The sequence below is a fragment of the Monosiga brevicollis genome, genomic scaffold (assembly GCF_000002865.3).
Source record: "Monosiga brevicollis MX1 MONBRscaffold_24 genomic scaffold, whole genome shotgun sequence".
In the NCBI taxonomy this organism is placed as follows: Eukaryota; class Choanoflagellata; order Craspedida; family Salpingoecidae; genus Monosiga; species Monosiga brevicollis.
The window spans coordinates 225,386-242,789 of NW_001865061.1; the positions used below are offsets into that span (position 1 = coordinate 225,386).

General features: G+C 54.9%; 3 protein-coding genes across 3 annotated transcripts; 1 reads left to right on the plus strand and 2 right to left on the minus strand.

Annotated features, from left to right (window-relative positions):
• Positions 1 to 940: 940 nt before the first annotated feature.
• Positions 941 to 3,439, minus strand: MONBRDRAFT_10829 (uncharacterized protein; the record flags this gene model as incomplete). The annotated part of the gene is made up of 8 exons (XM_001748625.1): positions 941 to 1,045; positions 1,152 to 1,409; positions 1,526 to 1,722; positions 1,814 to 2,011; positions 2,143 to 2,270; positions 2,339 to 2,547; positions 3,099 to 3,287; positions 3,413 to 3,439. 8 exons carry the CDS (start codon positions 3,437 to 3,439, stop codon positions 941 to 943), a joined length of 1,311 nt encoding a protein of 436 aa, XP_001748677.1.
• A 35-nt stretch (positions 3,440 to 3,474) lies between these two features.
• MONBRDRAFT_28158 (uncharacterized protein) lies at positions 3,475 to 4,847 on the plus strand (the record flags this gene model as incomplete). The annotated part of the gene is made up of 5 exons (XM_001748556.1): positions 3,475 to 3,819; positions 4,041 to 4,141; positions 4,226 to 4,293; positions 4,405 to 4,494; positions 4,693 to 4,847. 5 exons carry the CDS (start codon positions 3,475 to 3,477, stop codon positions 4,845 to 4,847), a joined length of 759 nt encoding a protein of 252 aa, XP_001748608.1.
• A 166-nt stretch (positions 4,848 to 5,013) lies between these two features.
• On the minus strand, positions 5,014 to 12,688 carry MONBRDRAFT_33771 (uncharacterized protein; the record flags this gene model as incomplete). The annotated part of the gene is made up of 21 exons (XM_001748626.1): positions 5,014 to 5,049; positions 5,166 to 5,219; positions 5,484 to 5,548; positions 5,650 to 5,719; positions 5,791 to 5,886; positions 6,013 to 6,066; positions 6,224 to 6,889; positions 7,111 to 7,236; positions 7,357 to 7,492; positions 7,575 to 7,740; positions 7,870 to 7,972; positions 8,088 to 9,983; positions 10,116 to 10,266; positions 10,669 to 10,785; positions 10,886 to 11,225; positions 11,312 to 11,419; positions 11,528 to 11,659; positions 11,842 to 12,117; positions 12,214 to 12,319; positions 12,436 to 12,560; positions 12,628 to 12,688. 21 exons carry the CDS (start codon positions 12,686 to 12,688, stop codon positions 5,014 to 5,016), a joined length of 4,884 nt encoding a protein of 1,627 aa, XP_001748678.1.
• Between the last annotated feature and the right edge of the window lie 4,716 nt (positions 12,689 to 17,404).

A 17,404-nucleotide genomic window follows, 5' to 3' on the forward strand; every position in this document is an offset into this window, starting at 1 on the left:
AGGAAGCGCGTAGGTTTGAGGAAGCGTTTTGAGAGAGGTTTGAGAGACGTCCGTCGGAGCGGAGCGAAAGCTTTGGTGGTGTCTTGAGGTCAATTGAACCAGCTGCGGTCGGCAAGCATTCACAGTGACCAGACCAGGTGCACCGTTAGAATAGCTGTAGAGTCGCTCAATCCCGAGGATAGGGAAAGTCACAAGAGAGCAGAGCACACAGGAGAGCAAGGGGAAGACAGAATGGCAGAGGGCTTGACGTACCTGCGGTCGGCAAGCATTCACAGTGACCAGACCAGGTGCACCGTTAGAATAGCTGTAGAGTCGCTCAATCCCGAGGATAGGGAAAGTGCAACTCGTGCCCGACCGCAGGTGTCACAACAAAGGGAAACAACAGTAGCCACAAGCTTATTGCCCCAGGGCAGCTGCCCAGGCATCGTGGGGACCGCGTCACACGCGGTGTTTACTCATGTGACTGCCACGAGGAGGATCAAGCCCAGGGGGTCCAAAAGTAGGTGTCAATGTGTGAGGTCGTCGTAGCTATGGAATACCAATAGGAAGACCCATAGCGACCGATGCTGAGTGTGTGCGAAAGCAGTGGGAGTGTTCAAATGCGTGGAAGCACGGATTTGACGCTAACACATCCCAAAAAAAATAATCAAAAATAAAAAAAAAAAAAAAAAAAAAATTCGCCTGGTTCTGGAGATTTGGGTTTTGGGTTGTGCGAGAGAGTTGTCTGTATATGCCAATGGAGCACAAACTTGGGCAAGCCAACGGGAAAAAATTGCCCTGAGATTTGAATGCATGACGAACCTGTGAAACAGAGCAGAAAAGATGACGTCAAAAGTGTGGTTTGCATGTCAATTAAAAAGGTGCCGTTACATTTCAGATTGGGGCGCGAGGCTTTTCCCAAAGCGCAATTAAGGATTTGTGTTTGTGCGTTCGGGTGGGGTCAATCGTTGTCGCCTGATGCAAAAGGCTCGCTTTCGCTGCGTCCCGACTTCCGTTGGTTCAAAGGCCCGCGCTCGTTGGTGCGCGCCAGGCGCCACTGGTAAATCTACAAAGAGCAAGAATCGAATGCCCGAGTGACAAGAACAAAGGAGGGTCCAACTTTGGGCAGGCTCAGCGAGGAGGAGGTCATCAAGTCGGCCAGGGTCGCGCACCTCGCCGTCAAGGCCGGCGGAAATGACTTGCTCGTCGCTGAGCCACACGGTACATGTCGTCATCTTGCGGTGACGCTGCCGGCCCTTGCGCAAGGGGAGACGCGTGGCCTTGACACCCGCCGTTGAGTAGATTTTGACAAAGGGTGATTCGAGGGGAGCGGCAATCAGCTTGTTGTTCGGGCTGACAGACAAGCGATTCACGGCATCGGAAGTGTTGATTGTCACCTCGGCGCGCTGCAGCCGCCGCAGATCCCACACCTGAGCGCACAGGAAAAGCACGAGATACAATCAGCGATATTCGCCAAGAGAGAAGGCCAGACACAGACTAGCTTTGCACGCAGTGCATGAAATGAAAGGGAATGAAGCAGGCAAACCTTGATGGTGCGATCGTCCGAGCCCGTGACGAGCTTGTAATCATCCATAAAGGCCACGCCATTGACTGCTCCACGATGGCCGTCAATGATATTGATCATGGAGAGACTGCCCTGCCTAAAGTCCCAGAGCCGGGTGTTGGTGGAGCTCTCGCGGGTACAGGTGGCGGCAATGTGGCCGTTCTCGTTGCATTTCACGTCTATAGCCCAAAACATGCGGTCAGCGTAGCGGGAACATTGATGGCACGGGCAAATCTGGGCAACAACGAGGCGACGCATTCTTGAGCGTACATGTGACTTGCGCCTCACTACAAGCGTCGTTCTGATCAAGTTTGAGAATGAGTTTGCCTGTTTCAATGTCTGTGAGCGCAGAGGTGCAGTCCCAGCTGCCGCTGAGGATACTTGTATCCGAGGCAAAATCGACGCTGGACACGGCTCCTGTGTGAAGGCGAAGCACGCTGGTGGCGTCCAGGTTGGCCGGGGTGGATACTACGCAAAAAAGATTGAGCAAAAACATGATGCCGAGCCCCGATGGGGTGAGGTCTGTGAGAGGCAAACCGTGAAAGAGCAGGGGCGGGTTTCGAGGCCCAAACCGGCTTGGAATCTAAATGTGATCCTACCGGCATCCGAGACGTCATGCTGTTCGAAATGCAGGTTGGCTTCGGTCAAGGTCTTGGATCTGTCAAGTCCGCAAACACGCACCCCGGTGAGATCAGCACCATGAAGCTTGATGAATTGCAGGAGCACGCTCGGATGGAAACGAGTTTGTGTTTCGTGTCAGTTTGTTCGTATTGGCAGGCGTGCCGCGGGACTGACTCTAGGATGGAGGATGGCACGCGCCAAATGTGCACGGTGTGATCTCCCGAGGCGGAGACGCCGATGGCCGCGGCGCTGCTCTCCAGGGCGGAAGCTCGTCGCAAGGCGACACCGTTGACAGCACCGCGGTGTCCTTGATATGAAAGATGAATAAGGCCGCTGCGGGCATCGTAGAGACGGACAATGCTATCCACGCAGGCACTAGCCAACTGCAAGAGCACGGTATGCCGCGGAAGGAAATGAACCAGCGTCGAATCACCACATGCCAAAAGCAGATGCCAAGCATGTTCATGTCTACAAGGGGTGGTGGCGTACAAGGGCTGGGCTAAGGTGGTTGGAATCTGCAGCATCAGACAGGTGAAGTAGCTCCAGATCCTGGACGGCATCTGTGTTCAGGGTATACTTGACCTGAACCAGACCTGCAGGAAGGTGCACCCCGAAGACATGTGAGCAACGAACAGAGGTATAGAAACCAAAGAAAATGAAGACAGGAGCTGTGCCGATATCGGAACGGGTGCAAAGAGGGGATTGGCATCACGGACCATCGTGCGTCGGAGGTTCGTGTCGTTTAAGCGTGGAAGCGAGCTTGCTGCCTGCATGATAGGCGGCCTGCAAAGACTTTGGAACGATGGAGCGCTACAAGCAGGCCTCGGGTGGGCCCGGCCAAGGTGAGAAAGACATGGCTGCTGGGGCTTTGATCAGCATTGACGGCTGGCTGGGCACACGAGCTCGGCGTGCAAGTTGGCTAGGTATGGCAGACCTTTTGCTCGTCAAACATGTCTTCAGGGCTGGCAATGACGCGCGGTGAGTGCTTGTCCAAAACATCATCGCCATGCAGAGCCAAGCGATGGCGCAGCATGCGGTTCTGTCGGGCCAAGTCCACAGCAATGGCCTCGACCGCGCGCACATGCCTCATCAGCTCTGAGAGCTGCCCATCCTCATCGACCGTCTAACCGGTTGATCAAATGCACGAGTGAGACCCAGCGCTCCCCCACAACCGTACGCATGCTCTCCTCTCAGATCGATCCTCCAACCACCGAGTCCCCTCACCGCTTCAAGACGGGATGCACGCACCTCTGCCGCTGCCATCGACATGGCCATCGTTTCCAAACACCTGAAATCGCGCCACTGCCCAAATGGTCAGTGTTGCGATCAAGTCTCTGAAATTGAAGCTGGAACACGCTCTCTCTCTGCATGCCGTTGAAGTTGCCTTTAAAATCAACTTGAAACTTTGCTCCTTTGTTGCCTCTCTCTCTCTCTCTCTCTCTCTCTCTCTCTCTCTCTCTCTCTCATTTGGACGCGAGAGCGGAGAGGGCGCAACGGATCGATCTCGTCGGAGGAGCAGGATGGCAGCGCCGGGGTGTTTGGATGAGGGTTGCATGGGATGTGCAGACTGCGTCAAGTGTGACGCATGTGAAGGCTGTGCTGATGTACTTCGACAACATCGAAACCCCATCTCCAGTATCAGTGCCGGCGTCTTGGTAAGCAGCCCGTGCCCGCGTCATCACTGCTCGCCTTGCCGACCCAGCCCGTACGACGGCAACATCTCCCTGCATTCTCGCCTGGTCTCGACGCTTCAAGTTGAAATGGCATGCCGGATGCTTCGGGCACACTCCAGCTTTTGAAACATCCCTGCCGCTTTCTGCTCTTGCAGCTCTGAGTGCCGCAATCTCATTCGTCGCTGCTCTCAACAACAACGTAGTTTGCGGTCGGATGGTGGTTCATGATCGATGCCGCCGTCAACGACCATGTCATCAAAAAGCACCATGCCATCGGCGTCATGTCCACCGTCGGCATGTTCATGTATGTTCACAGCGCACGAGCCCTGCCGGAGGCTCAAGCTCCAGCCTCGATCGGCTTTGACGTTGTCGTTTTTGTGTTTTTTAGGGTCAATGCCATCTCGTCAGAAATGATTGGCAGTGGCATGTACACGGAGGGTGCATTGGGTCCAATTGGTCAGCAGATGCACGCCCCGCTTGCCAAGATGCACCAGGTTCTTGCTCTTTGCCACCCACGTGTGCCTGACGCACTCCTCATTGCTTGTCGCTCGTCGCCCTTGGCCTCAGGTGCCCGCATTTGGCTCGTCTTGGGCCTCGTCATGTCCTTTGGATCCCTGATTGCCGCCGTGTGGATGATGGTCATCTACGTGCAGCGAGGTGCGTGCTCGCGCCCTGCTCTGCCCCGCTGCCCATTCCCTCAACCTGCCATTTCTAGCTGGGCCTCATCGGCCAAGGCCCGTTCCACCTGCCTCTCGTCAGATGAAGTCTATCCTGGCGTCGCCGTCTTCTTGCAGAACATGCTTGTCTTCATCAGGTGGGTACCTTGCCTTGATTTCCCTTCTGCCATCTTCCCAGCCTTACATCCACTGACAATCCTTTGCTCCATCTCAACCATCCCAACCCTCTTCCCCCACCCACCCACGTTCAATGCCCTGTTTGGCTTACTTCCCGGTAGCTCCGTCATCTTCAAGTTTGGTCGTGGCGATCCGTACGATTCATTGGGCTTCTAGCAACTCTGCCATCAAAACTCATAATCAAAATGATGGCGTCGTGACCCGCCGTGTTTGTGATGTGTCGCCGTCGGGGACTGTTGTCCCTCTTGAAGACACCGAAAGTCGTCTCGTTAGTTGTTGTATTTTATATCAGGATGGCTTGTATTCCTTCCATGATCTCAAGTCAACAGGCACTCCCCTGAGGGGAATTCTGATATCTCTGGCCGTGACAGTGATTGTGGATGATTCGTCGTGTGCCCATTTTCTTTGCCGTGGCAGTGTTGTTTTCCTTGTGGCTCAACACCAAGATGCACGCGCTGTCTCTCACCTGCTTACTTTGTTTTTCTCATCGCAATTGAAGTGTGCCAAAAACATTGAATTTTGCGAAACCTAACATACATGGCCAAGGGTACTGCCCCTATGCAGTAATGTATACCCCTGCCGACACCCAAGTGTTCCACAAACCCATGGTTGATGTTAACGAGAAGAAAGAGTTGTAGAAAAGCACGCTTCTCAATGGCCCCGGGTCGATCATGAAATAATTCACTCCGACTGCTCATTGTCCTTGCCAATGTTGTGTATACAGCCGGGCACTATGCAACTGCGCTACATGACACTGCAAGTCTGGTCCCGATGCAGACGCTCCTGGTGGACCTGGTACTCTTGGGCCAGCTCCTCCAAGACTGCCTTGCTTGTATCAGGCAAGAGCTGGGCCTCGCCTACCACACACGGATATGTCAAGCCAAAGTGAGCAAGACAGAGCCAAGGCACATGCAGCGCGCTCCAGAAACAACATGGAGGAAAGCAGCAAGCCGCTTACGTAGACCCTGAGCTCGGTAAAACAAGAGATAGGCAGCCTTGCTCTGCTTCTCCACCTCTGACTCGGGCACCTGCAATAAATCAACGCTCATCAGCTGGCACCGCCGAGGAAGAACTGAACTTGGGATCATCGGTGACGTACCTCCCGACAACTACTATCATCAAACAGGTACCATTTGCCGCTTTTGCCCCGCGCATACGCGACGTAGTGCCCACCCCCCAGAATTCCCATGTGCAACTGAGGCAAGAGACCCATGTCGTGAGGAATGCCTGTGCGTCTTGTCGTGCTATAAAATAATAATAATAAAAAAAAAAAAAAAAAAAAAAAAAAAAAAAAAAAAAAAAAAAAAAGAGGCAGACTTACCACAATGGCGTACAGATCGTACAAACGAGGAGAATTCACATCTTTGTACACGTCCTGCAGGGTCCGGCCACGCACGCACGTGATCATGAGCATGTTGCGAGAGGCAGGGAGAGCCAGCGAGTCGGGGTTTGTGGCAAATATTGAAACATGCACAATCCATGTTCTTCTCGGCCCCTATCCTCCCCTCCCTTTTCTCAAGGATAAGACATACCTTGTGAGGGTCTAGCTTGTTGTAGGTGGCTGGCATCGGGCTGTCTTTTACGCCGTCATCGCCACTCTCTTCTCGATCTTGTGCCTGGGCAGGTGCCTCCTTCGCTTCGTCGCCTGAGCTAGCCCCAGCCGTGGGTACTGGCGATGCCCGGCTGATGGCGTTTGACGCACCAGCTCCCTGATCCTCAAGCCCAGGGTGATCTGCCACTGCTGGCGCACAGACATGGTCCACCTTGCCTGGCATTGCAGCCAATGAGTCTGGTGTCTCAACATCAGCATCAGCATCAGCATCAGCATCAGCATCAGCATCAGCATCAGCATCAGCATCGTCCGTTGTTGAATCTGTGGTGGTAACCCCACCCAGCTGCAACCCGCCACCCAAGACCAGTTTGCGGCCGGCAGGTGTGCTCTCAGCCTCGCCTCTCTCGGGGTCGGCAGCCGCTTCAGTCTCCGGCCCAGAGCCAGATGAACTGATGATCATGCGCACCGGAGGCGTCGCGTGATGGTGGGCCGAGTAGGGCCATGGATCAAAGTTGTGCAGCGGCACTTGCACCACCTTGTTGGACTTGCGCCACAAGCCATTGACCTGCTGAAACCTTTTAAGGTGCACAACCAAAAAAGGTGGGATGCTCCAAATGTCGAGCTTCTTCACGGCGTCACGATGCTCCTGCCGCGCAGAAACCACACAGCGTCAAAGAGTGAGGCAAAACGCAGAAGCAATGCCAATCACTCTCTCCACCCCCAAAGTCCCTCCCAGCTCTGATTCCTTTGGGGGAATAGGAAAAAATACTCGGAAAGTAGAATCACGCGTGACGCGGCAATGATGACCGGCCCACTACCACCCGGTTCAGTCGCACGCCTACAGACGACGCCATCACCAACACCAACCTTGCAGTTGCTGCAATACCAAGTGTCATCCTTGGTCATATCCTCGGCTTTGATGAAAGACTTGAGGCAGTCGGCCATGGTCACCGGCTCTTCGGCACGTGAACGCAACTCGCGCACGCTTTCGTCCTTTTCCAACAGAATATACAATGTGTAAGAGCATATTCACGAGACTTGATGCGGTGATGGGAGATCACTCTATCATTTCACGCCTTCAATCTCAACTACACCGCGACACTGTGCTCTGACCTTGAGCGATTGATATTCGGCCTGCGACTGGTAATAAAGGTGGAATGCCTTGCTATCCCAATCCAAAGCAACAAGCTGGCGCTCAGCCAGGGCAACGGGTTGTTCGTCGTTCGGAATAGCGCAGCCGGCGCAGTAGCTGGGCCGTGCATGAATCCATGGATAAATGAGTCAGGGAAGCAGTACAAACATGCTTTTTGAGTGATTGGGACTGCACTTACTTGTACCAAGGGCATTCAGAACAGGCGCTCATGTCGTACTCGGTGATGCGCTTCAGCACAAACGGATACTCACGAGTGGCGTTGACTTTGGCACACAACTCCTTATCCATGTACCGCTGAAGCTGCTTCCAAGCACGCTCGTAAAGCTCCCGCTGGGTGGTCGTGCCTGCCCACCAATTTAACCCGTCCCACCACATGCAAGGAAAGTAAGTGTGACACGGTACCAGAAAGATGCAGTGTCGACCCCGCAGCCTCAGTCCCCTAGCTGGAAATACAAAAGTTGTGGCACACGTACCAAACTTGTACGGAAGGAGTACTGAGGAGCCAATGACGGTGGGCCGCGACGGCAAACAGAGCAGATGGGGGCTGAGCGTGCGCCATTGCCGCTGCACCACAACCTGCAAACATCAAGTACAAGGGATCATGTCAATAGGATACGTAGGTCTAAAGGGAGGGAAAAAAAAAAAAAAAAAGGTTGGGGAATGATTGTCAGAGAGATGCAAGTGTTCGTACCAAGTGACCTGGCACCCGGCGCATGAGGGCACTGAAAGCGCCACGAGGGATGGGAGTGCGCGCAACAACTTCGCGAACCGTGGCGACCAGTTCAGCAGATACTCCGGACATACTGCTACGTCGCTGGGAAGTCATGCTGCCACGACGCTGGGACGTGACGCTATTGCGGCGCTGAGAGGACACACTGCCACGACGTTGAGACGTGACACTGCCACGACGATCAGCCGCAGGTTGACTTCCCGTGCTGGGAAGACGAACTCGAGTCATTCCCGATGAGGATGAAGTGGAGGAGAGGCGATTGCGCCCACTGGCAGAGGTGGTAGACGGCCCTCGTGGACGGGCATTGGGAGCTCCTGCGGTGTTGGTCGAGCCGGTCTGGCCGTTGTCCACTCCCCCGCCACTGGCAGAGGAAGTCGAAATCCGCCGGGTTCGCGGTTGCGATCCGGCACCATCGCCCGGCTTGGCCCCGGAGAAAGAGGGTCGGTGATTCTGGTTGGGCAGCTGGATGGAGCGCAAAACGCGGGAGACTGCCACGCCGTAGTGACAGGCCTCGGCATCGCACTCGAACGCATGCACCATCTGTGAGTTGACCGACCGGATGCGGTCCGTCTCTTCGCAGACGCGATACAACAATCCCTGCCGTGTTTCTGCCAGGATGATTTGCAGCTCACTCAAGCCGGAGGCACGAGCCAAAGCCGTGCGCATCTCCCCGTATGTACAACCCGGCTCCATTTGCAGAGCGTATTTGACGGGGGCCGACCCGTCGAGACGATGCAGCAGCGTTTCCACTGTGGATGAGCCTTCAGAAGGCAGCGGGAGCGTCCACGATGACGCAGGGTCAAACGTGACCGAAGCAAACCCACACTCCTTGCAGCGCATCTCCGATCGTAGCTGACCGTGGAAGAGGTCAACCATGATCGAGCGGTTGCGTGCCACGTGATTTTGCCAGTGCTCTGCGGCGACCACTGCGTCGGGCCGTCCCTCACTGTCCTTGCGCTCGACGTACGGCTTCTCGGTGACACGATTTAAGTCTTCATGCAAAGCGTCCAACACAAAAGCCAGCAATTCCTGAGAATCGTGCTGCTGGTTGCCACTGAAGCGCTCGGCATACTTTTGCACAGCAGCCCGAAATTTAACGGGGGCCACGGACCGACGACCCTCGGACAGTTGCAGAATCAAGTCGCCGTAACGCTTGGCAATAATGCCTTGGTAGCCCAGGACGTTGTCCATGTTCAGCTCGGCAAGGTGGTGGTAGTGCTCAAAGTAGGCCTTGAGCGGACTGGTGTGGTTAAGGCACTGCAGTGCGGCGTTCATGTAGCAGGTGTTACCCAGATTGCTGAGACCCGTGATGCCGTCCGACTTGAGAAGAGTGTGGCGGTCCACGGTGGAGGGATCCATGGCCACGTCATGGGCGTCATCGGCGCTGTTCAAGTTGGAACGCGCAACCGCAAGCATTTCAGAGGGCCAGGACAGGTCGGCATTGCACACCTCCAGTAAAAGCGTGTGACCATCCGTGATCTGCGCTTCTTCCACCGTCAAATCTGTCTCGGACAGAAGAATGGGATGCTTGGGGTTCTTAAAGTCCCAGAGGCGGGCCGCAGCCTTGGTGTTGCTCCTTTCAAAGGTCATGTCGCGCTTGTGTCGCAGAATCGTGTTGGTCACGCTCTCGAGCGTCTCCATCTTGCTGATGTCCGTGTAGAAGAGGAGCGTGACAGAAAGCTTTTCATCGTTGTCCGAGGCGAGAGCGAGACGACCCGCTTTGACAGGCGCGTAATGCATCACTTTGACGTTGATGGGGAACAGTTCCACTTCCAAGGAAGCTGTTTGTCGATTGGCCACCAGTGGCCGGGAAATGACGGGTCCACCGCCATACCAGGCCGACAGCGCAGTCCAAGCCTGACGAAAACGTGTAAACGCATTCGCGGGTACGCAAAGTCAGTTGCTTGAACGGCGAGGCGCCGAGCGCATGCGCGATCGATCGAGGTCTGTCCATTTGGACAAAGCAACGTCATGGAGCAGCACACATACCTCGGCAGAGACGATGACAAAGTCTTTTTTCACCGACACATCGGGCCGCAAGCGGGCGCCCCAATCAGAACGCGTTGACCGACGATGGGCCGAAAGACAAAGGGATTCGTTGTCAATGCGACCCGGGCCCTGAGGCTCACCATCCACGGCACTGGAGGAAGAAGACACGGCGGAAGATGTTGAGCCAGTGGCCCGGCGTTTCCGCCGCGGGCTGATGCCCGTGCCGGTGTTCACTTGCGCAGAGTTCCCCGTTTCAAGCTGAGCATAAACCTTCCATGCACGCCACCACTCGGCTGACAGAATGTAGCAGCGCGCGCGTTGTGTTTCCAACACGCTCAAATCCTTGGCACTGTTTGTACGTAGCGAACGAAAGGCGAGACGGGGGTGAGAGCAATTGTACGGCATCCTATCCAGCTGCGCCAGACAAACAAGGGCTTGGAAATGAAGTTGGAGCAACAACACGATAAAAATAAATCAAAAATTAAAAAAACACAAAATTAAAAAACAATTGAAAAAAAAAAAGGAGGCGGGGGGTCTGCATAACGCGACAGACTTGTGGCGTTTCATGGCAGCAACGATGACGCGTCCTTCGTCAACTGGCGTTTTGGGCCGCAGACAGTACACCAGCATCAAGACTTGATCCAAGGCTGCAAGCAAAGGATCTAGGACCCTGTAGCAGCCCAAATATAAAAACAAATCCGCGAGACGGCCGTCAGTCAGGTAAGAGTGCGTTCAAGCCAGGCTGACATCGAAGCTGCTTTACCACTCACCTTTTGTGCAGGGCCCAAGACGCAAAAGCATCCTTGTCCAGCACGAGGGTTGCTGTGTCTGTGCTAAACGCCTCCAGATCAGCGCGCAACTGCTGGACCTCAGTACTTGCACAAGAGGTGGAAAATAGGGTGGTTTGTTGAAGCAAATCGCCCTCCCCCGAGGCGCTGGGAGCGGCTGTCGGGCTGGTCAGGTTTGAGACTGTAGTTGACGGGGCAGCGCTGTGACCAGGGCGCAGGGTGGTCAGCGCTCGGCGCAGCTCTATTTGTGCGTTGAGCATGCCCAAAATTTCGGTCTCCTGCAACGACCCGTTCTGATCGACATCAAACCAGTCGAACAGTGCTGGAGTTTTTCGAGGAAACCACGCGATATGGTGAGGGGCAGCAGTACAACAGAGATGACAGACGTGCGTGGCATGAGCGCCTGACCTCGCAAGCGGGATTCACGAGAGCCATAGCAACACTTTGCAAAGCCTTGGAGTAATTCGCGAAAAGAAAGGTCCCCGTTGCCATCGGAATCCAAGAGGTGAAACCAGCCTGTTGTCGTGAGAAGTCGAGCGGGCCAGACGTTGGCAAAAGGTTGAGGGGTCTTCATTAGGTGTGCCACGCAATGCAAACAAACCAAAACCATGCATGAGCACGTACGGGTCGCCAAAGCCTCCGACAGGGGAGGGCAGCATTGATCGACGAACAGGCGTCGGTCAAACTTGTGTCGTGCATGGGTGGGACGCAGGGCGTAGTAACGCCGCTCAAAGTGACGAATGTCGTCCTCCGGGACTTTTAAACCAGGTCAGGTGGGGGTGGAGTTGACGGAGAAACAAGGAAGGGAAGAGCCAAGAGCAAGAGAGAGAAAACAACAACGAATGGGGTGAGAACAGAGAGGACAGGTGATTAAAGGAAATGATCACCAGGGGTGTTTGCAAGAAGTCAGATGGTTTGAACAAGGTTAGCAAGCGTACTGCCGGTGTGGTCTTGAAGAGTGCCATAATAATTGAGGATCGGGGGCGTAATAAGTTTTTCTGAGCGAGCCTTGATGATCCAAGCGGTCGCTTGCAGGGTTTCCGCGTGCTCCTGAGCCCAGGCCACGAACTGCTCTTCGCTCATCAGGGTGTTGTGTTGACGAAACCAGTCGACCACGGAGGGGGGCAAAGTCGGTTCGGTGATGAGGAGGACACTTTCAAAGTCAGCCAAGGCCAGGCCTTCAGCATCTGGTGCCACCATGGCCGCAAACATGACTGTGTACATGCCAGGTGAGGATGAGAATGACAACGGGCCATGAGACTGGATCATGGATGGTTGTGCTACAAGAGAGATTTCCAACCCGGACGTACGACGTGCGCGGTGGCGCGGGGAGCCCCGCGTGTACACGGCAAAGCCACAAACAAGAGACTTGAAGTCAATGCCAGTTGGGGTGCCACCAAAGGCTGCGTACAATTTCTGTAACCGTGCAGACGAGACGTGCAGGTGAGCTTGGTTCATGCAGGAACGCCTTTCTCGCGGTTCGGTTGGGTGGGACAAGACGGGGGCAGGACATGATACGTGGGTGCACACACCGATTGCAGGACCGAGGGGACGCCAGCCATCACATGATAACAGAACGTGGCACGATCGAGGTTATCACCATGACCAAGCAAAGCCTCAAACGCGGTTTGGAGATGCTGCACCTCCTTCTCCGGCACTGCGTAAAGGCAAAGTTCTGGTGAGCGACAAGGTCATTTTGGCAGTGGCGGAGTGATTGAACGCACGGAGATCAAGAGCTTCCTCATAGGCGAGGACGCGGGTTGGTTTGGCGCCCATGGCACCCATGGCAGCGGTCGTAACAGATGTTGCGCTCGACGAGTTTGGATCTCGTTATCAATCAGGGCTCATGCGGGTCCCCAAGCGCTGGACATCATTCGGTTGCAAGCATCAAAAGCATATGGTGTGAGCAAAACAGACAAGTCCATGACTACCGCCGTGAAGTGACTCAAGAGCAGATGGTATCGAGGAGCAAATACAGCGGGAGGGCGTGTGCACGACAGACAGAGGCGCCCCAGGGGTGCAGACGTACGGCTAGTTGCTTGAGGCTGCGTCAACGCGGAGAAACGCTTAAGATGACCTGCAGCGTTGAAACAACACTAACATGGTGATGCTTCTCCGCGGTTAAAAAAATAAAAGGGCTCACGGACAACCACTTTGGCCACTGCCTATCCACCCCCGTTGTTGCTGCCACTGTCACTGCTGCCGTTGCTGCCGCCACCGACACTGCACCGACGCGCGTGTGTGTGCGTGTGTGTGTGTGTGTGTGTGTGTGTGTGTGATCAGTACCACGTCAGGATATATCTGTCAACCTTTGGCTCAAGAGTCCGCACCCGAGCCGCAACAACATGGAAAGCAGCACACTGACCCAACAGCCACGGCAAACCACGGCCGTACCAGACAGTCTTGCTTGGGGCGGAGAAAAGAAAAGCAAGGGCCCACTGCCGAGCCAAAGCCAGAGGCCGTACGTATCCCCGGTGCGCTGCCAAAAAAAAAAATATACCTCCAGCAACAGAAAATTTAATAAAAAAAAACACAGTAAAAGGTAATAAGAAGTAAAATACTTTTGGTGTGATCAACGCCACACACGCACACACACACACGCACACATGTAAGACTTAGTACTTTATGCAGACATGGGACTGGAGATTGAATTTGCTCTGGAAATGTGTGTGCGCGGAGACAAGGTGTTTGACGGAGGTTCGGGCCAGGGTGTCAATTATATGGATACAGAGCGACAAAATGATGGTCGCTCGGGTCGAGACCGGCTGCAGAGCAAAGGAACTCAAGAAAAAAAAAAAGAGGGGGGTAAAAAGAAAAGCAATGGTGCGGCGACACGCACACACGAGCGAGAAAGGCAATGGAACACGCATTCTGGATGAACTCGGGATGGAGGAAACGCGGCTTGTAAAGATACACACTAGGTACATGTGAGTGCTGCACCCATGAAAGAACACAGGGCAGTAAGCACAATATCGACAATGGAACTTGAGCGTTTGACCCTTGACCACCAATCAACAGGATCATTGATAACAACAACAAAAACGTTCAAGTGCTCTGAAACGAGAGAGAAGGAGACAGAAAAGGCAGAGAGGCAACCGGCGCCCTTTCGTCAAAGTAAAGCAGTGGTCGTGGTGGGACAAAGGTGTGTCATTGGTGGCATGGCCAAAATCGGAACTACAGCTAAGAAGTGACAACGAGGTCGGAAACTCAAAAATCCAAAAACCAAAAAAAAAAAAAAAAAGTGGGGGAGCCAAGGGGGCGGGGGGAAAGGATACAGGTAGGGAAAACTTGAAAGCTCGAATAACCCCACCTCCCAAGCAAAACAAAAAAAAGATAAAAAGGAAACATGAAGGAAAATCAATAACAGAATTCAAATCAAATCAAATCAAAATCAAAATCAGGGCAGACAGTAGCCCACAAGGGTCCGTCAGAGTCGCATACATGGGCGATAGTCAACAAGTGTCGAGGATAAGGAACGGCAAGTCGCCGATCGAAGCGCCAAGAACGTCGCGCAGAGACTGGCCAGAATGGCAGCCCAGACTGGGCCGATACACAGGGGAAAAAAAAAATCAAGACTCGGGCAAAACCCCAACGAAAAAAAAAAGGCGAGGAAAAGAGAGGAGCCAAGAAGGCGAACCTGGCTCACTCAACATCAGGATGACTGGAAAAGACAGCAGCGTGGGCAAGCGAGGCGGCCAGCGACTCAAACAAGCCACGCAGTCCAGACAAAACGAAAGAAAGGAACGCATAGGACGCCGCAAACTCAGTAACGGGCGTCGACAGACGGCAGCTTGAGTTCCCAATCGGCACCATTCAGGGCTTCAAGGGAGAGACTATCAGCAACCGTTTCCAAGTCGATAAGGGTACCAGAGTCTTCGCACCAGAGGCGACCTTCCTTGAGCACGAAATCAAAGTGATCTTGGTGGCGCACAATGGGATGACCGCAGCCCGGCCGATGATGCTGGTGGCTGTGCCCGCTGGCTGCCAGATTAGTCAGGGATGCTTGCTGGGCGTCCATCTGACTTGAATGGGCGTATCCAGGCGCGAGCGACGTTTGGGGAACGGTAGCAGCGGCAGCAGCGGCAGGCTGGCTGAGAGATGTGGGGATGTAGTTGATGGTCGCCGTCGAGCTGGTGGGCATCTGATGTGTGGGTAGGTGCATAAACTGAGAGGTTTGAGGATGGTGGTGGTTGTGGTGAAAATGCGGGTGCACGTGGTGGGAGAGGGAGGACATGAGGGCTGGTGTAGTGTTGGTGTTGCTGGTAGCGGGTGTTTCTCCAGTGCCGTCGTGCAGCTGGAGCAGGACGGAAGAGGCGTGCGTGTCGCAGAGGGGCTCGCAGCGCTGGCATTCCGTATCGGAGGGGTTCAATGAAAGGTCCAAGGCGGGATGTGAGTTGGTGGTGTTGGTGGTGGCGCCCGCCGAGGTGGTGGCGGCCGCAGCTGCGGCAGAGGTCGAGGTGGCGGCGTGCTCGACACCGGTCAGGAATGTGTTAAAGGTGGGGTTTGAGATGAGACCGGCAGCTTCAAAGAGACTGGTCTCTTCATCCAAGTAGGGGGCAAATTCGGACCGGGTATCACGGGCGGGTTCGAAATCGAGGAGCGCTTGCCAGTCGGTGTCAAAGTCCAAGAGACGGGACATGAGATCGGGCTCTTCGAGGGCCATGCTGGTGTCGTTGGGGGAGACGGAGGGGGCGACGGCCTCGCGCAGACTGCTGGGCAAAAGGTCGTGAAGGGGGCGGGGGTTGGGAACGACTGTGGCGATGCTGGCGCGGGACGCGGCGACCACGGGCCGTGCGGGTTGGGTTTGCAGAGGCATCGGGGCGCGACGGCCGGAGGTCGAAGAGGCGGTGGTGGCTTGAGTGGCGGAACGCTTTGGGGCCGGGGCACGATTGGGACTGTCCGGGGCTTGGGCGGTAGCTTGGCGGTGGCGGGCGGAGCGCTTGCCGGAGCGGCGAGTGGGGGAGGGAGCCGTGGACTCGAAGCTTTCGCCTACCGAGCAGTGCGAGACCAGGGGGTTACATGAGACTGAGCCAACGGTGGAAGGAAGAGGCGAAGCGAACGAGGCGGACCAAATGCGAGATGGAGGCAAGGGATCGAGATGTGGGGCGAGAAAGCCGAGGGATACCTCGATGGATGGGACTCGAGGCATTGGATGTGGCGTTGGACGAGGAATCAGAGGAGTTGCGGCGCGTTGAATGATGACGGCGAACATGACTGCGCAGATCCGAGTCGCGAATAAAGTGACGACCACAGCTCGGCTCTGTGCAGGAGAAGCGATTCTGGGGTTCGTGGACGAGCTGATGGGAGCGCAAATCTGACGCGCGATGGAAGCGTCGCCCACATTCCGGGTGGGGACATACATGCTTCTGCAAACCAATATCGACGACGGTGAGGCTTCGAGGCTCCGCGGGCGTGGTATTGGCGGACCAACCATGGCCAGCCAGGACTCATCCACTGACCTTTTCTTCCGTGTGCAGTTTTCGGTGACGCAGCATGTTTCGGCGGAGTGTAAAGACTTTGCCGCAGTCTGGAAAGTCGCAGACCCAACGTTCCTCCGTCATGTTGATGGTGGCGGCTTGGTGGCTTGTGCAAGCAACATTCACATCAATCGCACCCAGAACCAGCTGGCTGCCTAGTGTCAAATGGCTTGCTGCTGCACCTGGTGTGGATGCAGATGTGTTGGTACGAGGCGGGCGGTCGTCCGTCCCTAAGTGAACGGAACCATCATCATCATCATCATGATCAAAACAGGAAGCAAAGGGCCGTGAGTTGTGATGAACCTTGAGCAAGCAAGCATCAGCACCACCACCACCATTCAAAGAAAAGCAAGCGCCCTTTCAACGTTCAAGAAACAGGTTGGGAAATAGGGGAGGAGGAGGGTGTGACCTTGCTCAACCAGCCTTGAATCTTCTTTTTCTCTCTGGAGAGGAAGAAGTTGTTTCTTTGAGGGTGTGTGTGTGTGTGTGTGTGTGTGCGTGTATGAGTGTGTGAGAGTGAGAGAGAGTGAGAGAGCAAGTCGAGCGGACGTGTCAATCCTTTCCCCTGAGCATGAAGAAAAAGGGGAAGAAGAAGAGCGAGCGAATGTGTGTGTGAGTGTGTGTGTGTGCAGATGTGGGAGAAAAAAGGAAGAAGAAGAAGAAGAGCCTGAGCCGAAAGCACAGACAAGGCTGAGGCAGAAAAGGCAGACCAACTTATATCATGAGGACGTGTGTGTGTGTGTGTGTGTGTGTGTGTGTGTGTGTGTGTCGCTCTGCGCGCGTATATATGTGTGTATGATTCAAGGGTTTCAAAGGAAAATAAAAAACATTAACGCGGGTGAGGGTTGTCCGGCTGGCAGTCGGATGAGCTACCCTGGCAGCCGAGGCAGGCAGCCGAGAACAAACGCACACTCGGTGTGGTATCTGTAACTGGATGCGCGTGCGTGTGTCTCTCTGCCTCTGCGTGCCAGAACAGCGAGAGAGAGAGAGAGAGAGGGGGGGGGGGGGGGGGGGGGGTTTTTTC